Here is a 24,897-nt window from a genome sequence, read left to right as displayed (position 1 = left end):
GCTTGACATTTGGGCATTAGTTGGATATACAAAAAACCACACAACTACACACAATTTGGACAGAATTTTGTTACATTAACAACATAATTCTTCATCATTCTATTATTCTAAATCATCCATCAATTCTCCAATGCATGAGTGAATTGCTGGAACCATAAATCTGTAAAATACTGTTAGGAGATACGCTTGGTGTGGTTGTGCAATACACGTCAAGGAACTCATAGTATCCTGAAGGGGATTCGCCGGTCATTCCTATTGCATCCAATATACATTTATTGGTGGGGGCGAGTCGAACCTAAAGGTTAGTGTGGCAACCCCATACGCTTTGAGTTTTACATGCATGATCATTAAACATTTCAGGTTTCAAGTGCAGCAGCCTCTTCCCAACAAACAATATATATAACATGCCGTAGCCACACCCAACATTTTATTTCAAAGAAACAAACTCAAAAAATTTCATTTATAATCAAATCACCAATATATGGTCGGTGGCTAACTATGAGTAAGGTCTTCCTAATCATACTATATGGACTACACTATTCGCTTATCTCATAATAATACTCACTCTAAGCTTTCTTTAAAGAACATGATGAATATTATGACGTAATTGAACAACCAAAAAGATAAATAGCAGCTGGAGATCTATTGAAACTATCATCAACAAATTAATTAACAATCAACCACAAACTCCAATACCAACCGAGAAAAAAAATATTATTTGGTGTCTCTCTATATATGTGTGTAGATTATTTGAATTCAACTAGTTAATGAATCACTTTCCGTGAATTTAACTCAGTTGGTATGAATTTTACATATTATATGCAGGGGTCGGAGTTCGAACCTCGGACACTCCATTTCTCCATATTTAAAATGTGTAAGCTCCTGTCATTAGATTACTTGAGAAAAAAAAATCACATTAACATAGTTGTATTATGATTGTACTATATATTTTTTTAAGGAAGGAAAGATTGTACTATATCTATCTTTTACAACATTTTATGGCTCTCCCCGGTAACCCCCCAACACTAGGAATAAGTACCTCATACAACATTTTATTTATAACCAAATCCTTACACAAGACAAACAAAAACGGCTATGACTGAAACAACATAACAAAGAGTGTTGTATATAGACGGAACATTAAAAAAATCCATCCATTTCCTTGTTTGCAATGTATTTTATCCAAGGAAGTTAATGTAGGGTGCAGGCGTGATTATTTTTTGCAGATGCTATGTATGGATGATTCAAAGCTCGTCGGTTGATGTTTTTGAGTAAGAGACGGTGTATTGTTTTTTTTGTCAGATTCATCAAGAATGTGAAGGATTCAACTAAGATAGTGAGGACTTAAAAGGCGGTCTTGGAGGAAGCTAATGATATTTTTGATTATTTAGAGGAATGAAATTTGTTGTCCACATGGTTGCAAATTAGTGGTATACCGTTGCATGCTTGGTCGATAAACTTTTTTATTTTGGTTTCAAAGGCTGCATGTTGTTTTGTTCATGTAGATGAGTGTAAATAGCAATGGTCTTGTCTCGACTTTGCTGGAATACATGTTCAGATATCTACTTTTAACCTTATTAATATAGTTATTAAGGTTAAAATCAGTGATGAATTTTTCTTTTCACAATTGTGGAGGGAACTAATTTTGTTGTTTGTGTTGCATGAGGTGAGGCGGCATGAAGAGGTAGTGAGGAGAAGGAGGACGATTTGTCGAGTTTTGCGGAGCAATTTGAAACATGACCAAAATTTTGGGTCACAAAACCAATTTGTCTCTATGCCAATTTGGTTCTATATCAGCATTGAATCTAACCCGAAAACTATGCTGAAAACCGTAAACAATAACCCTAAAACAACAAAAATAATAAGAAGAAATAGAGTAAACTAAACCTTGGAAATTGACCACCAATAATCTTTCATGCATTCATCATCAGGTTTCCGACAAATTTTGATCATTGATTCATGAATATGCATTCATCTTCTCCCTTTCACTCTCTTTAGATTTCTCTCTTTTCATTTTCTTTCTCCGAATTTGAATAGGAACGAAAATGCCACATCACACGTGACACACACATACATTACTTACTGTTTTTTAGGAAAATGTAATTGAGAGGACTAAGTTGGCTAACCGAAGCATAATATTGGAGGGACCAATAGCCATCTTTATTAGGTGTAAACAATACTTAATCTTAAAAATTCTTTCAAAAAAATACTTAACCTTAAAATGATTATCATTTATATATCAAATGTGTCCTCTGTCTGGTAGGTAGGGTGTGGTATTTATTATGTTAGGGTAGTGCAGTAACTAGTGCCTTGTATATAGAGGTGTCAAATGGGCTGGCCCAACCCAGCCGGCTCGGGCCCAAGAGGTCCGACTATATAAATGGGACCGGCCCGTTTATTTTTTAATTTTAAAATTTAGACTATTACTTTTTCCACCTTATGCCTTTCCTCGCACGCCTTTTTTTTTTTTCCAATATTACCCATAGTTCGGATTTCGTTTTCCGGATTGCATTGTTAAAATTTTGCAGATGTTTCCAGACTTGAAAATCCGGAAGAATGTTTTACCAGAATTTTTGCAATTTTAAGCTTTACAATTCGTAAAATAAAATGCGAATAAAATAAAAAACAGAAATAAAAAAACACAAACATAAAAACAACTCATTTTATTAATATATGAACAATACATTACAATAATTTTCAAGCTTTTTAAGCTTATTACATAAGATCTTAAATCTATTTCTAATCTCCTAAAAGCCTAATTCTAAGGAGGAGGGAAGAGGAGGGCGGGAAGAAGAAAACAATACCCCTGAGGGAGGTGGGAGGTGCTCAAACTTACGCCCAAGCAGGGCAAGCTAAGAACCGCACTGATCCACATGACCCTCAAATGAACCGCACTTCGTTGCAGCGCGGTTCCATCCTCATTGACCGTTCATACGTACAAACCCTGAAAGTTTTCAACGAGGCCCTTATCTATGAAAGGCCAATGATGGAAAACCATGGTTGTAGAAGGAAGAAGAGGAGAAGAGGGTGGGAGAGGATGGTGTGAGAAATGGTGGGGTTTGGAAGGTTATTTATAGGGAGGGGTGGGTCAAAACGGTTGGGAGGCCATAAATGCAGTCAAAAAACGTGGTAAAACGTGTTTTTTTTTACCTGACCACAAAAAAAACGTGTGGTGCAGACCACCGGCCATAACTGATGCATTTCAGAATATAAACTCCGGAATACACATCTGTTTTCCGGAATATGTTTTCCAAATTAATGCAATAATGGTGAACGAGGGAAAAGTTGGCACTTCCTTTAGGGCTAAGGACATTCAAGAATGTAAAATCCAGAAAGATTCAGAGCCGTTAATGTGGATTTGGACGGTTACAACCACTAACACGTTTTCATTGACTCTATTAATGACCTAAGACTTGTTTTAGGCTATAAATAGGCTTCCATCTTCCATCTTCAACAAATACTTTCATTCTTCACTTCACCTCTTTTCTTCCATTTTCTTCAAATGTTTTTTAGTTTTTTAGGGGTGTCGATGGTGTCATGTTCATAAGAACCCTGCAATTGCAATGCATTGCAGCTTGTGTGGGGTTAATATAACGGTCAACAAAGACCCTTGACATCAAAGAAAGACACATAAAATTACATAACATCTAGTCCGGATTTCTGCTTCCGGAAATCACTAACAATCTGGTTCGGATTATGTAATCCGGACCAGGTTATTTTAGTAAATTTTGCAGGGCGCGCGAGAAGACAGCATGGTGGGAAAAGTAATAGTCTAAAATGTATTCATTCTTTCTTTTGTATTTTTTATATATTAATCACTCACCACTTTTTTTTTTTTGTGTTAAAATATGATTGGAGGGAAATAAAAGTGCAAATAATTTTGACATTAATATTGAATATTAATGAAACTCTAGATTATTCATTCAATTAAATCAAATTAATAATTTATAAACTTTAAAATTTTAAAACTTTAAGCTAAATTCATTCATTTTTATTAAGTTTATTTATTTAAATATTTTTTTATTAATAAATTTTAAAATAGTTGATAACTTTTTTCAAAAATATACTATTTTTTTTAACCAAAATCAAATTAAATAATAATGATGGGCCGGCCCGAAGTCCGATGGGCTAACCCTGCCCGGCCCCATTTTTTGTATGAGACAAAAAACCTCGACTAGTTTTTTAGGCCCGACCCAACCCATAAATGTGGGCTAATAAACCGACCCATTAACCCAACCCATTTTCGACGGCTCTACTTATATATGACCTGATATTCACGTCACACTATATATTGCATCGTTATGACTATGACAAAGAATGAAAAGGCCAATGTGGCACATGGATATTACATGAAGCATTTTCCTTTTTTTTTTTTTTTTTTTTTCATAGAAGAGCATTCTCCATATTTAATTACATAGTAAATAACGGTGCTATAGTTTTTTTTTTTATATGTAAGTAAATATGGAAAATGCTCTTATATATAAAAAAAAAAAAAAAAAGTGCTATAGTTGTGAATGTGATAATTCAGCAAGCTAATACTAAAATGGGTTATGCTAATAAATTCCTTAAGAGAGTAATTTAAGAATTTTATGTAAAAAAAAATTCATTTTTAAAGTTTCAATGTATTCAATACAAATTTCTAATAAAAAATTTATTCTTTTAACTTTTAAATAAGTCTTACAAGAACACTTTTATCATTTCCCCTGTTAAAATTAGCAGTATTAGAACGTGTTTGTTTTTAATGAGGTGTGGTGATCATATTTAACGTACCATCTATGTTAAAGAAGTTAGGAATGTGATGTGACTTTCAAGGATATGATGTATGACAATAAAACCCATACCCGCGGTTACTTGTCCGAACCAAATCCAATTTGACGGGTTTTCCCCGTTTTGACTGGGTTTGGGTATGGGTATATGAGTTTTCCTCGATTTCAAAACACGGGTATGAGACGGGTAACAGGTATATAGGTACCCATCCCGAACCCATAGTTAAACCCATCCCAAATGTAAAAAATTACATTATGTTGATATGTCATGTTATTTTGTTTGATAATTGTCATGTTAATAAAAACTACCATTGATATTTAAAGGATCAATTAAATCATTTTGTCTAATAAATGTTAAAGTGAGCGTATTGTTTGATAATGTATTACAATGTTGCTCATGGGGATAGAAAAAAATTATTCAATGCGGGGATGGGGATGAGGCGGGGATACCCGAACCCGTCGGGGATGGGGATGAGATTCAATTTCTCGTCCCCGTTGAACATGGGTATGAGAATCGGGTATGGAGTCGAGGAAGGTCAAACCCGTCCCCACCCCGCCCCATTGCCATGCCTAGACATGACAACTACGCTATTGAAAAAGGGACCAATATTGTTGTCGAGCCATTTAGTACAAGCCAGTTGGCGGCATGATGATGATGATGATGATGATGATCATAATAATAATAATAATAATGATGATGATGATGATGATGATGATAAATTAACAGAAAAGATCAAACCGATACTTTAAATAAAGTTAAGGAGTGAATAGGCAAAAAAAAAATCTGAAATTGTAACTTTCGTCAAAAACCCCCTTGACTTTTAAGAAACTTCAAAACCCCTCATGAAATTGTCAAACGTTAGTTAATTACCCCCCTCTTGTTTGTTTTTTGTTGTTATGCCATATGACGTGACAAGTAAATGTACACATAGCACCTCCATATTGGCTGGATTTTACGCCACGTTATAGGGGGGTAAATGACTTTTTTTTTGTTGCTTTCTTCATCTTCTTCCTTCTATTTCTTCATCATCTTCCTTCTATTTCTTCATCATCTTCAACATCACTTTCATCAATGTTTATAAAAAATGCAGAATTTGTTTTAAGAAACAACAACCTATCAACAACATCATCATCATCTCATCACTTCACCTCCACAACCATCAACAACAATAACACCACCTAAGCTAATCAACAAAAATCCACTTCACTACCTCCATAAATTTTGTCAACCAAAGCTCTAGTACTGACATATCTAAAGCCTAAACTATATCTTCAAAAACAAAAACATCATAAAATTGAGTAGAATGCTATTGCTGAGTTGAAATTTCCCTTGAGTCTTAAATCTTAATGTTAGTAACCTGTGAGCTGCAAAGAATGGAAAAGTGGTTGTAATGTTGTATACTGTTTTTTTTTTCTTTCTTTCTACAATCGTGATGTTGTATACCATTAATTATTAAGTAATGTAAACAACCATATATTTTTTTGCATGCTGTCAATTATTTTGCATATGTTGTGTAAATTTATATTATTTTTTGCAGAGAAAATATCTAAAGAATGTGCCAAACTTGATGATGAAAACCTTAAAATTGTTTAGGATCATGGACCTTAAGGGACCAATTGAAGCCTACATTTTTCTAAATAATATGTGTGAAATGGGCAAGAAGTATTTTGACAATAATAATATTTTGAGCAAATAGTTCCTTTGATTGAATAAAGTAAGAAGTATTTTGACAAATCAAATTAATCTCGTATATTCGACCAAAAATAACATGATATCATGTTCGACGATTTGCGCCATTCACCAACAGTTTCCTTATGTTATCCACTAGATCCATCATCGTCATTCTGTATGCATCACCCATCTACAATCCACAAAGTTAATTCAATAAATACATACACATACTCACAATCAGAGACATGTCCTCTAATATGGATGACTTTATGAATGGAATTCATATTTTTTTTCTTAGAAGAGAATTATGTTACCAATGATTTTTTATTTTTCTAGAACCCAGTTAGATAAGATAAAAAAAATTATCATTTACTTTTATAAAGTATAATTTAAATATAACTTTTTTTTAAAAATAATTAAATTCCTATAACTTAAATAATAATATTGTACATCAAACGTAAGATACGATTAGACTTACCATGTCTATATATCATATTCTATCTTACACTATCTTATCATGACTATTAAACAATTTTTATTTTTTTTTTATATAAAAGTTATAGCATAAACTACATTTCTCATGCATGTTTATAATTAGTAATTTGTCAAAGAAAATGTTCATAATTAGTTTTGATGTAGTGTTAAAGTAGGGCATAAAAGTTTAGAGATGCATACTTGAGCGATGATAGTAATGCCAAGAGTTGAATTGCCAAACGGCAATATGCTAGTGCTGGTGACAAACAAATGAAGATTTTGAAGCATGTCCAATATTTTGTGTTGAATGCCATTTTCCTTCTCACAATTGATGTAAATGAGTATATTATTCTCCAACACTTTCACTTTGACATCAGGAAGAAAATTATTTATTGGTCTAAGATAATTGTCAAGATTCATTTCACAAGAATTTTCCTTATTGAGAAGTATTATTGGTTCTTTGCCTCTCTTGTTTTGTTGTACTTCTAACTCCATCACTCGTTTTTGAAGTTTTTCCACGTAATTGATAGCGCCTTGAACTATAGAGGCCTTGTCTGTCTGTCGAAAAGGAAATACATTAAATTCGAGTCAATAAGACAATAACACAATTTGGATTTAACTCATGAGTTAGTATAGTATGTGGACGTAGTTACTGTCTGATTTTAAAAGAAAGATCGAGATTTCACATTGTGTGAAACTATTGAGATCTGGATTGTGTATTAAGAATCATAGATGGACCGTTGAGATTTTATTACTGCTTTGAATTTTGTGAATTCGCTCACTATAAGTTTTTAACATATTTTCCAAAAAAAATTCTTTTTTTTTTTCCCTAAATAATATAAAAAAGCTATGATGAATGCTTTGTTTTGATTTGATTCAGTATGTATGTAATTCAAATCAAAGCACTGAAATGTATTAATTAATTAATGCAAGGGGATAAAAATTGAGTCTAAATAATTTGTTGAGTTTATTACCTTCTTTGAGCGAGGAATTATAGCTGAAAGCTCTGTGAATTTATGTGCTAGTTCAAGTCTCCTTCTCCTCTCTGCCAGTGTGTGAAATAGAGTCTTAGATTTGCTTCTAATAATCTTCTCTTCTTTGGCTAATCCTGTGCCATTTGCTTTTGATTCAAAGTTTAGATTTGAGGAAGTCCTCTTTTTAGGGTAACAAGGTGGTTTGGACTTCCCTAGTATTGTGGCCATGGAATTATTAGAAGAGAGAATGCTAGTTATAGGAAGCAGCTCCGGCGGGCTTGCATTAATCTCCGTGGCAGCGGCGGCTCCGGCGGCTACTATAGATGATTGCTGTGCCATGTATTCGCCAAGGAATTCACCATCTTGGTGGCACATCGATTCCAACCAATCCATATCCATATCCTGTATAACAATTGTATGAAAAATATGTATCAATTGATGCTGGAACTTACTATGAATACATATCAATTATGTATATAGGTAGGTTGCATTACCGTATCAAGAGGCCAAATATTTTCCCATGAGAACTGCTCCATAATTAGAAAGTGCTAGATATGAGAGAGACTCTCGAGTCAAATGAGGATAAATCAAGTGATAGTACTAAACCCTTCAAAAAAGGAAGGTTAGCAGGTGCTTTCGGGCACTAATTTGTGTAATAAATTGCATTGAAAATTGAAAATTTTGATTTTTTTTTTTTGAACAAGTGAAAATTTTGATTTTTAAAAAACAATTACTTAATTTAAAATGTTTAAAGAGTATCCTAAAAACACACATTAATAAGACAAAAAAAGAAAATTTAGATTAATTTATTTTAAACATATGTAGACTTATCTACTATCATATGTTTATTTTTACCTTTCATTATGCAAAACTCGTTCAAGTTGTACGGATCATATTTTCTCAAAATCATTTATGTAGAGATGGTTTGATTCTATAATTTTTTTTAAATTAAAATTATATCAACATTTTATAATGTTTTTGAAATGACACATCCAAATACTTTAATTTATTTAAGTATTTTTTGTGTACATATTCAAACGTAAAAACCTTATTTAGTATAAGAGCTTATGATGTAAGCTCTTGTACAATAAACATATGAATAAGTGTTTATCTAAACAGGACCTTAGTTTAAAAAAAAATAAAACACTAATTCTTAAGTATTATTTTATCTAAACTTGTGACTTGTAATTTGTGCCAATTTTTAAAAAAAATGACATAATTTAAGACAGTGGTAGTGTAATTTTTTTCTTATGTGTCCAATATGAGTCTCTCTTAAAAATGGTTTAAAGATAGACTTTTACAATAATTAATAAAAAAAACAATAAATAAAAATAATATATTATTAAAATTTATTAAAAATAGTTTTTCCACACTCAGACTAGATTTTTCTAAGAGTAGATTCATATTATATTAAACGATCCTAATTTTTTATTTTCTTTTTCTAAAAAAAAAAAAGTTAAAATGATCTCTTCGAATTAAATACTTACTTTAAGAAAAAATACACTTCAAAGTCACAAGATAACTCAACCCAAACAACTCAACCAAGTTAGTTTAATCCACTTAATTTTTAAATGGTCCTTAATTTTTAATGATTGTTTCACTTTTTTTAGATAAGATAATGATTTTTTGTCGTTAATATGGAGTATTTGTTTTCCGTTAATATGGAGTGAGTGAGTATAATGACATAGAAATGTCTGGAGAGACATTTTGCGTCAAAAAAGAAAAGAAAAAGGAGAGACATTAATGAATCTACACTTACTTATTGTCGTCTCTAAGATTTTCCTGTTTTCCCACGTGACATTGCACTAAGTATGAGTGTTCAGTAAATGTGAATGTGAATATGTTTGCTCCAAAACAAAAGTAGATGTGAATGTGTTACCTTATCTGTAATGTCATTATGCAACAATTTTCCATCGATCTTGCTTCGATATTTATTTATTTCTTTCCAAATTTAGTCACATGTAAGTTGTGTTTGATAAAAACATGTGGGATTTATTTATTATTTCAAAAAATAGACAACGTTTATCCTATATTAATTTTGCTTTGTTTCTTTCTATTTATGGTAAATTTATGTGCCACAGCTTCATTATCCTTTTGTGTGGCAGAATTGCACATACAGTGACTACCTTTCTATACATTTTTTTATACGGTTTTTATTTTTTGTGTGAACCTGATATGATTTACTTTAAACCAATTCGAACAACACTAAAGACAAAATTGTTCTCAAGATATTTAACATTGTCATACTCTTAGATTAATTGGTTTTCAATATAGAAACTCTAGTTAACATGAAAGTGATCTTTTACTATTTTATTCATCTACTCTTATATTTTTTTGACGGTATTCTTATATACAATTATACACACTTCATCATGTCCCTACGAGTATAGCCCAGTTAGCAGGGACAAACATTGTTATATGTAGCGGTCGGGGTTCGAACCTCAAACACCCCACTAATTCACCTTAAAAAAAAAGTGAATTCTAATCACCAAGTTGACTGATATGGGTCAACCGAATAAAGAACAAACGTCTACGTCTTAACAGGCTTGACGTTTGGTGGACTGACATGGATAAACCATTCTACTTGGTTGTTCAAGTGAGGCCAGCCAGCTCAGCTCGTCTTCAGTCAACACTGATTTGATTGTTCAAATCAGGCCAACTCAGCTCGTCTTCAATCAACATTGGTTTGATCGTTCAAATCAGGCCAGCCAGCTCAGATTGTTCAAGATAGGCCAGCCAGCTCAGCTCGTCTTCAGTCAACACTGGTTTGATTAGCTCAGCTCGTCTTCAGTCAACATTGGTTTGACTGTTCAAGTTAGGCCAGCCAGCTCATCTCATCTTCACTTTATACTATGTGTCATGTAAGGATGATCAGCGCGTCTCGACTCCACGCGCCTGGTACGGATGAGTTGCACCTTATTCCACGCATGGCTGTACAGAAAGCAGACAACCAATGGGAGGCTCTGGATCACAACTTAATGGGCTTTGAATGATCAGAGAAAGGCCCATTAAACCAACACTTTGATGACTATTAAAGGGGGACTCTTAGATGTTTGAGAGAAGAGATTCCAAATGGTGAAAACAATGTATTATTCATTTACTTCTTAAGAGTGCTCTTGAGACTCCACCTAGGATGTTTCACTGAGCAGCTCACCTGTTGTAATTATCTTGTGTTTACATACGTGAACATTGGCGCCCACCGTGGGGCTATGGTAAAACTTTTCAACGACCTAGCTCCTTTTTCAACAAACCTATCATCATGGTAGGACGTAGACCAACCCGGACCTCGTCCGGATCCGATCTGGAAGACGACGCCAATCCCCAACTAGCTCAGCTGCTAGAGGTAGTGTGTGAGCTTCAAATATACGTTATAGGGAGAGATCCATTAGAGACTCTCCTTGACTGAGTATCGGTGTAAACCCGACCCTCAGAAGAACTTACGTTATAGGGAGAGATCCGTTAGAGACTCTCCTTAACGTCTTAATATGGGTGGATCCGTTAGAGACTCTCCTTGACGTCTTAATATGGGTGGCCAAGTAGAGCCATACCTCCAAGACCTGAGCGAGTATCGGTGTAGACCCAACCCTCAGAAGAACTTATGGTATAGGGAGAGATCCGTTAGAGACTCTTATTGACGTCTTAATAAGGGTGGTCGAGTAGAGCCACACCTTCAAGACCTGAGCGAGTATTAGTGTAGACCCGACCCTTAGAAGAACTTACATTATAGGGAGAGATCTGTTAGAGACTCTCCTTGACGTCTTAATAAGGGTGGTCGAGTAGAGCCACACCTTCAAGACTTGAGTGAATATAAGTCGGATACATGATTAGTGATAGAAGTTACTTATGAACAATCAGTAAATTAAGTTTCTTTTCTTTCACAAGATAAAAACTAAAGAACGGAGAAAAACCGACTCTGCCACCAATAACCTCAAAGTAACGAAGAAGGCCCATGAATTCGGATGAAGATGTGTATGAGCTACATTGAGGGTTTTGAGGATCTTACATTGAAAGTTGATGAAGAGTAACCAAATCTCCCACTTTTTGAAAAAACAATCATACACCTAGGTAAAATAATTTGTCCTCTCGTCAAGTGGAGAATCACAAGCAAACTCTCCTTCTTCGCAAGGAAGGATGTCTAACACACCTCGATAGGAGAGGTCAGTCAGATGCGGAAAAAACTTAAAAGCATTGTTGTAATCGACCGAATAAAGAACAAACGTCTACACCTTAACAGGCTTGACGCTTGGTGGACTATGGACTAGTATGGGTCAATCGAATAAAGAACAAACGTCTACACCTTAACAGCCTTGACGCTTGGTGGACTGTGGACACCTTAACAGGCTTGACGCTTGGTGGACTGTGGACTGGCATGGATAGACCATTCTACTTGGTTGTTCAAGTCAGGCCAGCCAGCTCAGCTCATCTTCAGTCAACACTGGTTTGATTGTTCAAATCAGGCCAGCCAGCTCAGATTGTTTAAGTCATGCCAGCCAGCTCAGCTCGTCTTCAGTCAACACTGGATTGACTGTTCAAGTCAGGCCAGCCAGCTCATCTCATTTTCACTTTATACCATGTGTCATGTACGGATGATCAGCGCGTCTCGACTCCACGCGCCTGGTACGGATAAGTTGCACCCTATTCCACGCGTGGCTGTACAGAAAGCAGACAACCAATGGGAGGCTCTGGATCACAACTTAATGGGCTTTGAATGATCAGAGAAAGGCCCATTAAACCAACACTTTGATGACTATTAAAGGGGGACACTTAGATGTTTGAGAGAAGAGATTCCAGATGGTGAAAACAATGTATTATTCATTTACTTCTTAATAGTGCTCTTGAGACTCCACCTAGGATGTTTCACTGAGCAGCTCACCTGTTGTAATTATCTTGTGTTTACATTTCGTGAACACCAAACTAATTGACAAAAAACACACACACTTCATCATATGTTGAATGAGAGCTAGCTAATTTTGTCTAGCACAGAACAAAGAGAGAGTACTGATATTGTCCGTCTATCGTGGTTTTTCTTTTAATTTGAGTTTTTTATTTAAATATTGGCTTCTATTTATTTATGCAAAATGCTATATATATATCATAGAAAAAGAAAATAATTTTCATAAAAATAACAAAATATACTAATTATTTTATATCATAAATAATTTTAAAATGATAAAAATAAACTAATACAGTATCTCGTGGTCAGACACGCGTTCTCCATGTCACAATATGCTATGTCAAGAAGATTTCACTTAACGTAGAAGAGCAAGTGAGAAGTTCAATTTAATAGGCACGCGTTCTCCATGTCACTTAGCTACTTGAGGGTTAAATGAAACATTGACGACTTCATTGGAGAGAGAACTCACGAGATCTCACTTGGCTAGCCTCGACTTGGGGCAACTATTCTAATACATCTTAAAGTCCAACATTGCTTAGGAAACAAGATCATGGATAGTTTAAACATAACACACACACTCCTCAACTCAACAAAACCTCTTTTATAAAGAACAAAACCGTGATAACTTATTTAACGATCTAAAGTAGACAATACCTCAGAACATGTTGCGTATTTGAGGATGGAACGAAACATAATCATAATTGGATATTTATGTTCTGAACCTATTCCTAAACTGAAAACAAATGTCAATTTTAAATATATTTTACTTTCCTTTAAACTGAATCCCACATTTCAAATTTTTACATAAAAAAGTTGCATAGGTTTATATATCTAATAACTATTTCTATAACGATTATTTTGTAATACTGATATATATATAATTCCTTTCTCTTACAAAACTTATACAAGTTTTTCTCGATTATTTTGGATTAAAAAGATGGTGTTCAAGTTCATTCACAATTTTCTTCATTAATTTGTTACATAAAAAAAGAAAGAAAAAAGCCTGCTTGATACACTAGTACGGATCGGTTTTGCTGGTTCTCAACTCCTCATATTCAGAAGCACTTGCTGTAGGGTTTTCACCAGATCATTCACCTTCATTTTGTACTCGTCACCCATCTGCAAGACATCATGTTATTGCAATGCAAAACAAATTGTAATAAATTTTACCTTACAATCATGTCATGTCATATTTCATGGCTCTTAATTTTTTCACCAACCTTGTTGAAACCATACTTTAATAAATGTTATTTTATTTATCATCGTACGCTCCAAGGGCCCTCAGTTGTAATACTATTAGCATGTTTGTTAGTTTTCAAATACTCCAAGTCATGGCAATTGTTTTATCAGTCTCTCAAGTTGTTTAAAAGTTCGTTGCATGTATCGGGCCATAACTCCCGATCGCATAAATCTATCATAAGTTTCGACCATATCATTTTTTTTAGTCTAACCTAACTCGTGATCAACTTATTTTCAGGGGTTGAGCAACTTGAGGGTAGATAGAGCAACTTGAGGGGTTGATCAACTTATTTTCAGGAATCTTTCAAGATTTGACACCACTACTTATCTTTAAAATGACAAAATTTTATAATAGATCGTTTTAACGATAAATATATTTAGGGTCATGCTAAGAAGTTTTATATTGAGTAATGCATTTTATAAACTTTAAAATAATTGATTACACTACTTCAATTAGAAAGAGAATCTTTAACAATTAAAGGATGGTTATTAAAAGTTTATAGAATCATAAACTTGTCTGATGAAAGTCTTGCAATGCGTACGTACCTGAGCAACAATAGTGAAGCCAAGAGTTGAATTCCCAAAAGGAAATACACTGCTGGCAGTGACAATAAGATGAAGATTTTCAAGCAAATTCAATATTTTGATCTCAATGCCATTTTCCTTCTCACAATGGATCTCAATGAGTACTTCATTTTCCAACACTCTTGCTTTGACATCAGGCAGTGATGATTTACAACAATCCTGATCAGAATTTGTGTCATTTGAGGTGTTGTTATGTTCATTTGAACACAAATCACTTTTGTGGATTATTGTTGATTCGTTGTTCCTCTTGTTCCGTTCCTCTAACTCCTTCACACGTTCTTGAAGTATTTTCACATAATTGATTGCTTCACCAAGTATAGAGGTCTTGTCCATCTATTAATTAATTTATGCATAATCAATTCAGTATGTTAATGATACTTTAAGATAATTAGTACGTCGCAAAAGAAAAGAAGTCAATATCACATATACCCAAAAGTAAATATATTGTTTTTTCTTATCATCATGTTATCGTAACATTTTTATTTTTATTTTTATTTTTGTCATCTAATTGATACGATATCGTTTGTTTTGTCGTCTTAATTTTGTTTTGTAAACTTGTTCACAATTTCATCTAAGTTTGACGTTGGTTTTCTTCTCGTCTTAGTGCACCATTATTTGTTTTGTCGTCTTAATTTTTTTTATTTGAGTTTTTTTTACAAATTCATCTTTTATTTATTTATAGTAAACGGTAGACTTTTACTATTTCTAGTAACAGTACGATTTACTTAAACTTTTAAATATCATATTTATACATTAAAATATGGTAATCCGATATAACATCAATTTTAATTAACTCATCTTTTTTTTTCTCTATGTATGTAAGGCATGGATGGTAGTATATTTCACCAAAAAAAAATAAAAAAAAATTATTCTTACAACTACGTGATACTTACTCGAGCCACTTATAATAATATAGAGTATCTAGTATCAAATTGACCCTATCTCTATAAGATTTGGATTCTCTTGAATTGCATTTGAATATGGATTATAATATTTTGTTCTGTTCTGAGTGATATCTTGGAAATGTCAAGATCCCGTGTCATCGGCAGCACCGCTCGCTGCTCATCACAATTCACAAGTGTGAGTATCAATGGGAAGACTTTTTGTTCTCGGACCTATGAAGCATAGACACTCTTTAAATTAGATGTCTTCTAATGTCGGACACGTGTTGTATTCGATATCAACACCGACATATATATAATTACATTAAATTATATAATTTTTTTTTAAATTATTAACAGTGTCATGTTTGGTGTCTATATTTATATCTGTGTTTCATAATCATAATTGTTTTTCAGTATTATATTTTCAAACTCTGAGTTCATAATAAATTGTACTAATATTTAATTTCAACAATACAAAGTTGATCTTGATAATTTTATTATCTTATTTTCTTTATCATCAAACAATAATTATAAAATAATAGTTTCTCTCAGAATGATAATGACAGTATCTCTGTTGAAACAGAGTTTAGCAGAATGCATACGGTATATAATAATAAAATGGTAAAATAAACAATTATCAGAGATCAATAATAACACAAATACAATTTGGTTACAGCAGAATATCTCAGTTGACAAAGACATTGCGATATATAAATACTGAAGTTTGAACTTTAGATTTTCCGCTTATTTATCTTAAGTAAATTTCCAATTTCTAGGTTATTTGATAAAAACAAATATGCAAGTAAATATTAAATGAAAATGACAAGTTTAATTTAACTATTACCTTCTTCAAGCCAGGAATAGTAGCTGAAAGTGCAATGAACTTTTGTGATAGTTCCAATCTTCTTTTTCTCTCAGCCATAATGTGATCCAAACACTGAGAACCACTTCTACTCTTCTTTCCAGTTTGGTTACTAGCTTTTGCTTTTGGTTCCAAACTCCTCTTATTATTATTACTTCTACTCTTTGTTCTTGGTACTTCTTCTGATTCTGGTGTAGTAGTAGCTGGTATTATGGTAGATTTATCAAAAGAGAGAATGAATGTCCTTGGAGTGGATGGTGTTGATAAAAGATGAAGTTTTTTCCCCGAGCTATCTGAACCGTCCATCTCACTAGAAGATGATAAACTGCTTCCAGAATATGTAACAGGTTGCTGAAGAATTATGTCTCTCAAGAACTCTTCTTCATCATCAGTACTTGTTTGATGACAATATTGCCCTTGCATATTCTCTACATCAACCATTTCCTATTGTAATAATGACAGTTAGTTAAAAAGTTAAAACAAGGTTTATGAGAAAATATAAATGATACATAACATTTTTTTTTTGTTGATCATAATGATTTAGGATTTATAAAAAAACATAAAGTATAACTTATGAGAAATAATTATATGTGTAGCTAGTGTTATTACCGAATGAAGAGGCCAATTTTCCCATGTTTGCTCCATCAGAAGAAAATGTGTTCTGTTCTGTTCTGTGATGTGTCGACTTCACTGGATGAATGAAGCTAAGGGGGATAAGGGAGAAGAAAGAACAGACAAAGAATCGTGAAATACGATCCAATATTAATTACTTTCGACTGATATATATAAATGCAATGTACTATAATGGACATTTTTATTTAATTTTACAACAATTATTGTAATAATTTGTCAACAAAAAAAAAAAAAAACAATTATTGTAATTGTGGACCGTATTGCCAAACATTAGGTCGCCCCAATATGTGGCCCGTATACAATGTGGGTCAGGTGACTTGAGGTCCGATTGAGATGAGACATGGTATTGGTAGGAATCAATGGCATCATGCATACCATCATGTAGATGTAGAGACTTCTAGAATTTTGTTAGGCAATGGAAAAGAATATGTTTAGAAGAAAGAAACAAGCGAGAAAGAACAAAGAAATAAATTGTTTTTTTTTTTCTCTTTTGTATCATTTAGTATAAGAAAAAGAGAAGTGAAAATGAAGAAAATCATGTTTGTGATCCTAAGTGAAGCTAAAGACAACAGTTGGAGTTACTCGAATGTAGTGTAGGATGGCGACGATCCATAAAAAGGATGATTGGCTCCAACGCTCAAGTTATTGAGGGTTCCACAAGAGCTTAGAGGTTTATCTGATTGAGAAACATAATTTATTCAATACTGTTGTACACCGCGACAAAAACCATCCCAAGAAATCACGAAAGCCAACGTGTCATGCTGACAGTTGGTTGTGGAAATACATGAGGCGATTTTCAAAAGGAATTGGGCAGAAAACACAGGTGGGTAACCAATATTATTCGAATTTAATTTATTACTAGTAACGCTCATGTTAGAGTTACTAGTAATAATTCTCACATTATTAGTACAAATAATTCTAAAATTATTTATATTCACGATCTAGTATGATTGGAATATACAGTAATAAATGCTAACTGACTACAGTTGATTGTAATAAAAATGATTATTATGTGAATGAAACAAAGAATTTAGAGAACCAAAAAGGGAAGAATGAGAAAGTGTGAAAGCTGAAGAGAAAAAGACGATTGATTTGGTCCCTAAACAGAAAAGGACGCATATCTTACCAGCAGCTCAGAGGCCACGAGTAAAGTCTCCTGACCAAAAACATGTGAACGAAGCTTTTCAATTTGGAAAGGACATTCAACATGGTCACGTTTACACAATGCTTCATTTCCAGAACTGGTAATAGAGTGAAAAAATGTATAAAAGTTGATATGATATTTCACATACTTTTCTATACGTGTTTTGGTACTTATAATACAAATTATTTGAGATTTATACTATTTAGTAAAAATGAGGCATTTAAAATGCATTGAGACCATAAACTTGAGGAATAATAATAAGGCAATTATCACATTTAAAATGAGGCAATTATTTGAGATTTTACATCCAAGTATAATCGTAGGTCTGACTGTAGTATTCAAAATGGAGTAGATGTTAAACAAACATGTTGAACTATAATCTCTTATATACAATGTCATGAATCAGAGTACGAATCTCTATTGAGAGAGATGTCTATATATCATATTTGATAGTGTCTTGAATAAAATTATCTCTAATAAAAGGAATGAAATCATATTCTCAACTTTAATTTTTTTTTATCGCATTTACGTATTTGGCACATTTGCTCTCGTGGGATCATGATTATATGTCTGGATTTTAATACAATTTTAATTTATTTTAAAATAAAAAAGTATTGAACTTAGCCTGATTTTGATCCAATGACCTGAATGCGTGCCAAATACGTGAGTACCACAATTTTTTAACTACCGGGAATCAGGAGTCCCGATACCATCTTTTGGAGGTAAGCTTTTTCATATATTTCACCAAAAACTTGAAGGATAAAGTTATCAATCATATTCTCATGAGCTTAGCTTAAAAACATTACATAATACAAGCAAGTAAGGTCGGACTTCGAACACCAGACATCTAATTTTTTCACTTTACAAAGGTGAATTTTTATACTAGACAAAAACAAAGTTATTGATTGTTACAGAATGATGAAGAAAAAAAAATTGGATTTGTTTGGTGAGAAAAAATTGTCGTATTATTATTGTTCGCTCTCGGTGTTTCCTTTCCTTCCCACGTTTTCTTATATACCTTTAAGGGTGAGACAACACTAGTCATCGCATCACTTTTTTTTTGCAAGAGTAAAAGACATTATAATTGCTTGCTACCCCATATTTCTCACTTGATTGATTATCATACTACTTTTATCAGGTTGAAATTGATGGCCAACCTCACAAAGTTTGAGACTGAAAAATCCGGCACATGCATCCATTTATGCCAACATAAATACAACCAACTTGAAACCAGAGAGAAATCAATAAGATAACCTATACGGACCAATATTTAGTTTCTACTATTCATATGAACAATTACAAAACTAGCAATAAGGAAGTTAAGCGTGACTCGACTGCCAACTCAACAACTATGTGTGTAAAGTTGAATGTATTACCCCCACAAGCGAAAGAAATATATCTAGCAATCCAAACTTGGCACTACAAGAATTATAGACCACCTAGAAAAGCATTCTTGGCAGATTTTAGACTATAAGTTATTACAAGCGGTCTAAACCCTCAGTAAAAAAGAAAAACCCTTCAAAAATTAAAAAAAAGAATGGCGAAATGATCACATAACTAACTGTCTAAACCCTCACTAATTTTAGAAGCGAAGGCAATTTTAATTTACTAGCGGTCTAAGCCGCCATTATGAAGAAGACAAATTTGTAGGTTATTATTGGAGGACAGGTCGCAAGTAATAGCCTGAAAGAATACAAAAAAAATATATACAAAAATAGTTGTCGTCTTACTGGCAAACCAGTCCACTCCTTGAAAGAAAAAAAGTTATCGATGATGTTAGCCTACTTTAACAACGCTTAAAAGCGTTGGTATACATGTGTTATTGTATGTTATGACAAAACTTTTTCATGTGAAATAAGTGTTGTTAAGCTCTTCTTCAAAAAAAAATGTTGTTAAGCTCCCTTGACAATGCTTTTTAGCTTTGATCAACATTGTCAAAGTCAACCATTGACAACATTTTTTTGCTATATGCATTGTAAACGTTGCAAAAGAATAGGCTCTCCTAGCACGTAAAGTAAATAAGTACTCTTAGAAACACATTGTCAAAGAAGATAATATAACAATGCCTATCTAATGAAGCGTTGTCATAGACTATCTTTTTGTTTGTCTGTGTGGATTTTATAACTTTACCCATAAAATTGTTTATGATAGGATGATATCTGTGAGTTTACTCAAATCTGTATAAGAGGAATCCTCTTGAATCAACTCAACGTAATAGATTCTTAAACATTAAACCATCGATTTAGTCCTACATTATCACTATCATTTGAATTTAGTTTTAGTTATATAAAATTTGTCAATTTAGTTGTTGTGAATTCCGGTCTCAAATCACACCAATACGAATTATGATGTGTGGAGCAAAGGAAAGTAGTAACCAATATCAAAGTGAACACAAGCAATAATCAACAATAACAGCACCTAGATCTAATCTAGGAATCAAAGTGAAAAGCACAAATCACAAGCAAAATATAAAAGGAGAGAAGAGAGAAACAAACACACCAAAGATTGTTCACCCAGTTCGGTCCAAACTTGACCTACTCTGGAGGAGAGATTGAACTCTCCAATCCACTATCAATGAGTTCTTCAAAGAGATACAAAAGAGTTACAAGAAATTAGCTTTGACAAGTTCACAAAGAACAACCCTAATTTCTACCCTTTTTTCCCAATCTCACCAATGAACAAGACACTCAATGATTTTCACTCACCAAGGTGTTTACAATGTTTCCCAACCCAAGAGAACTCTAATCAAAGACCCTAAACCCTAAAGTTGCTTCCTTTGATTTCCCAAGTTTCTCTCTCTTCAAGCTCACCTTCAAAATCTACAAAGAACACTTATATAGCTGTCTTCTGCGTCAAAATCGTGTCACGTTTTTCCCCAATCGTGCCACGATTGATGCGTACGATTCAAGGTACGACCAACCTTATCCTGAAAATCTTGCCCAGCAAGCCAAAAATCGTGTCACAATTTCCCAAAATTGTGTCACGATTGGACACCCTAAAAACCAGCTCTCGACAATACCGAAATCGTGTCACGATTTCTCTGCTTTTCAACTTTGCAATTTGAAGACATACACAACATTAGTTTTAGTTGTTAAAACGTCGGAGATTAAATTGATGAATTTTTATATTCTTAATTTGGATTCTACCCACATTGATGAATTCTATATTCTTAAATGATTGCTTATTATATTTATATATTTTGTGACTAAATTAAAGAGAAAATGATAATTTAGAGAATAAATTGATGATTTATTCAATTTCTGAAAGATCGAATATAAACCGGATAGCATAGTATGAAAGTAGTCACAACAACACAATGTTACTTATTACATGTTTTCCTTTCGGTTCACAACTCTACTCTAAGAACTATAAGTTGTTAGATACACTAGCATGAATCACATGTTACATGTCATATAACTTCAAAAGATCTTGTTTCAACTTTGTCATCAATTCTTCTATTGTTATCCTGTATTCCTCACCCATCTGCCACATAAAATCCATGTAATTAACATTTTATCAATGCTTCAAAATTTCAAACAAGTATTCATAATTGAAACAAAAAAAAAAAACATTACCTTAGCAATGATGGTAATGTTGAGGGTATTTTTCCCAAATGGAAGCACACTACTGGTGGAAACATAGAGGTGCATATTTTCCAGCATAGACAATAGTTTGAACAAAATGCCTTCACGTTTCTCACAGTTGATTTTAATAAGTAATAATTCCTTCTCTGATTCTATGCCAATGGCCTCTACTTCAGGGAGCACATGATTGGAATCCAAATTATCATTAAGTGGATGAGATTGAAATTTTCTAATAGAGATTATGGACTTGGTACTTTTATTCCTCTCATAATATTGTTGCTCCAGCATTGATATGCGTTCTTTAAGTTCTTTCACGTAATTAATAGCTTCACCAAGTACAGAAACCTTGTCTATCTATACAAGTATATATTTAATGACATTGTTATATATCAATCTCACAATAAAGAATCTCATCTAAAACTTAAAAGGTCTGTTTGGATGGAAGGTTTAGAAAGAAAAGGGAGGAGAAGACTTACTTTTTTTATTTTATTTTAAATTACAGACATTATAAAATGGTTTTTGAAAAATTGAATTAACAACATGATAAATGATCATATAATACTTCAAAAACACTTAATTTATTTTAAAAATACATTTTACATTATTTGTAATGTAAAAAATAAAAGTAAGTCCTTTCATCCTAACCCTCAGTCCAAACGAACCATAAAAGTGTAAAAATTATCTCACCTAAAACTTAAGACATCTTTAGAGATTATGTCCCCTAATAAAAAAATAAAAAAATCATTTGTAATTTGGTAGTCCCTTCTCAATTTCCTCCTAAATTTAACCTCAGAAGATATTGTTTATTGATATGACACCCAACTCGTATAACTAGCATCAATTTTCTTTAAAATTAAAAATGTCAAAAATCAACCTCTAAGCACGAGAACGAATGAAATCACTAATTACGATTACAAACTTTTTGACATTTTTTTGGTGTTTTTAATTTTTAAATAAAAAAAACATGTTAGCTGATAGCCATTAGAGTTGGGTGTTACAGTAATAAAAAGAGTTATGATACATAAACATCCTTAGGTGGCAATACATCCCTTGACACCCATACAAAAATCTGACATGTGGCCATATGGACCCCGCACAAGTACACTTTCTCTTTCTTCTTCTCTTCTCTCTTCCTAATACATCGGATGTACAAGAGTGTATGCAATTAAAAGATGTTTATGTAACATTTTCCTAATAAAAATGATGACACCTCAATGTCAATTTACTGAGTTATCACTAGGGAGCTATCAAATATCACAAAAAAGAAAATGGTGGCTAGAATCACAAAGAAGCAATATGGTCAAGAGAGCAATTAAACCTTTATAAAGGAAAAATAAATTTTAATAATTTAAAAAGAAAAACAGACACTTGAAAATTTACCGTGTAGTATCAAAGTGAGACCATAATAAATTACACAAATATTTCTCAATTTCTGACTACAATAACAAAGTTTGACCATGATAATAACTTGTTTGCTAACTCTTCAATTTCTGACTTTGTAATATTAAAAGCTTTCAATGTTAAAATCGAGCCTCCTAATGGTGCCTCTTGAGGAGTTTAGGCCCCTCGCAGTTTGTGGTGGCATTTTCTGAAATTGCAATTCTTAGTTTTTAGGTCCTTTTGCCTGCAATTTAGGGATCTCAAATGTTCTTAATACTGAACTCATTGGTGCTACGAATGCAGCATAGAGTGCTCATGAGAAATATGCTTGTTTTCTTGGCTTTCAAGTCTTCTAAGGTTGTCCCGTGGCCGTTGATTGAAGAACAGATGAGAGAATTGTCTCTATTTCATTTCCTCTACGTCCTTCTATTTCATTCTATTCACATTTACAGAGCAGTAAATCAACGTGCTGATTAGCTTGCTAATCTTCGTTTAAGTTTGAGTTCTTATGCTTGGTGGTTTCAGTTGCCTAACCAAATTAGAGACGACTATATTAGAAATAGATTAGGTTTTACAATTTACGATTTTGTTAGCTCTTTTTGAGGGTTTGGTCTTATATCCCATTCTTTTCATTGTACCTTTTTAGCTTATCAATGTATTTTGGGTCTTGCTTCATCTCTAAATACAAAAATATTTTACGGACACCTACTTTTTCATACACTTGGAATACCTGGTTACTCACATGCAAAAATGTGATTAATTTAGTTGATTAAATAATTAACATTGAAATTAAATTAACCACAATTTTGGCCCGGCACTAAATTAAGCTTGTACCCAATTGAATTCATCACATTTTTTAAGATATGGTGTCCATGTATCACTACTAAATAACACATATAATTGAATTACTTGGTAAAGTATTTTTACATTGTTAAGCATATCCATTAAATATTGTCAAAAAAAGCATATCCACTAAAACAGTATAAAACAAAGAAACCTATCCATTATAAAAAGTTAATATAATAAACCTCATGTTTAATCTATATTTAGTATTTCCATGTTTTGATCTACAAAAAACAGAATGGTGCATATATAGAATATTAAAGAAGAAGCAGGAACTAACCTTCTTCAAGCCAGGTATCATAGCCGAAAGTTGTATGAATCTCTCTGCCATTTCTTGTCTCCTTTTTCTCTCTGACATTATATGACCTTGTATCTCCCATGAGCTTCTCACTCTCTTATTCTTTCCATGTGTAGCATTAGCAGCATGAGGCACTGAATTAGAACAATGTCCTATTAATGTTGGATGCTTCTCATTGAAGGAGTTATCAGTACCCTTCATAGCCTATAGATATTAAACACAACAATGACATAGAATATTATCATAATATACTTTGACAATGAAATTAATTATAAAATGGCTAGTTAATTAAACAATTAATTAATTACCATATTAGAGAACCAATTCTCCATGTTAGGTTTTTATCGGATGATTCTATGGTGATAGAATTATCATAAAAATCAAAAATAATTGTGTGTGAAGGAGAGGAAGACACAATATGGGAAGCAAAAAGGTATTTATGGGGTACGTTTGTTTTCATTATTATCATTGATGATGTGTGAAATAGTACAAACAATTTTGTTTTTTCCTCATAGCTAGATTCCCTCTTATTTACACAAAAAAAAAAAAATGGGAATATTTACCCACCTGTATGTATCACAAATAACTGAAGCATAATTGATTTGTCAAGAAAAAAAAGTGAAACAGATGACCACTTATGAAGTTTAGATGAGTTATGATCACAA

General features: G+C 32.9%; 3 protein-coding genes across 3 annotated transcripts; all 3 read right to left on the bottom strand.

Moving 5' to 3' along the window:
* Positions 1-6,251: 6,251 nt before the first annotated feature.
* LOC11427210 (transcription factor bHLH25) lies at positions 6,252-8,448 on the bottom strand. Its single transcript, XM_003597922.4, has 4 exons — positions 8,381-8,448; positions 7,887-8,288; positions 7,114-7,470; positions 6,252-6,628 (listed from the first exon to the last, which is right to left on the bottom strand). Exons 1-4 carry the CDS (start codon positions 8,420-8,422, stop codon positions 6,542-6,544), a joined length of 888 nt encoding a protein of 295 aa, XP_003597970.4. The 5' UTR covers positions 8,423-8,448; the 3' UTR covers positions 6,252-6,541.
* Positions 8,449-13,633: 5,185 nt separating this feature from the next.
* On the bottom strand, positions 13,634-17,121 carry LOC11430704 (transcription factor bHLH18). The gene is made up of 4 exons (XM_003597924.3): positions 16,960-17,121; positions 16,333-16,794; positions 14,566-14,937; positions 13,634-13,899 (listed from the first exon to the last, which is right to left on the bottom strand). The coding sequence occupies exons 1-4, from the start codon at positions 16,993-16,995 to the stop codon at positions 13,822-13,824; spliced, it is 948 nt and encodes a 315-aa protein (XP_003597972.1). The 5' UTR covers positions 16,996-17,121; the 3' UTR covers positions 13,634-13,821.
* A 4,267-nt stretch (positions 17,122-21,388) lies between these two features.
* LOC11442047 (transcription factor bHLH25) lies at positions 21,389-24,674 on the bottom strand. The gene is made up of 4 exons (XM_003597925.3): positions 24,541-24,674; positions 24,215-24,436; positions 21,703-22,065; positions 21,389-21,610 (listed from the first exon to the last, which is right to left on the bottom strand). The coding sequence occupies exons 1-4, from the start codon at positions 24,562-24,564 to the stop codon at positions 21,530-21,532; spliced, it is 690 nt and encodes a 229-aa protein (XP_003597973.1). The 5' UTR covers positions 24,565-24,674; the 3' UTR covers positions 21,389-21,529.
* Positions 24,675-24,897: the final 223 nt, after the last annotated feature.

Source organism: Medicago truncatula, chromosome 2, assembly GCF_003473485.1.
Source record: "Medicago truncatula cultivar Jemalong A17 chromosome 2, MtrunA17r5.0-ANR, whole genome shotgun sequence".
Taxonomy (NCBI): domain Eukaryota; kingdom Viridiplantae; phylum Streptophyta; class Magnoliopsida; order Fabales; family Fabaceae; genus Medicago; species Medicago truncatula.
This window is presented reverse-complemented; position numbering and strand designations above follow the sequence as displayed.

Coding starts and splice junctions, on each gene's coding strand:
- LOC11427210 (XM_003597922.4), bottom strand. CDS start 8,422: ATGGAGCAGTTCTCATGGGAAAATATTTGGCCTCTTGATACG. Junction 8,289..8,380: donor ATATTTGGCCTCTTGATACG/GTAATGCAACCT, acceptor ATTGTTATACAG/GATATGGATATGGATTGGTT. Junction 6,629..7,113: donor GCATTACTATCATCGCTCAA/GTATGCATCTCT, acceptor TGTGGATTGTAG/ATGGGTGATGCATACAGAAT.
- LOC11430704 (XM_003597924.3), bottom strand. CDS start 16,995: ATGGAGCAAACATGGGAAAATTGGCCTCTTCATTCG. Junction 16,795..16,959: donor AAAATTGGCCTCTTCATTCG/GTAATAACACTA, acceptor TTATTACAATAG/GAAATGGTTGATGTAGAGAA. Junction 14,938..16,332: donor CTATTCCTGGCTTGAAGAAG/GTAATAGTTAAA, acceptor ATTAATTAATAG/ATGGACAAGACCTCTATACT.
- LOC11442047 (XM_003597925.3), bottom strand. CDS start 24,564: ATGGAGAATTGGTTCTCTAATATG. Junction 24,437..24,540: donor AGAATTGGTTCTCTAATATG/GTAATTAATTAA, acceptor TAATATCTATAG/GCTATGAAGGGTACTGATAA. Junction 21,611..21,702: donor ACATTACCATCATTGCTAAG/GTAATGTTTTTT, acceptor TTTATGTGGCAG/ATGGGTGAGGAATACAGGAT.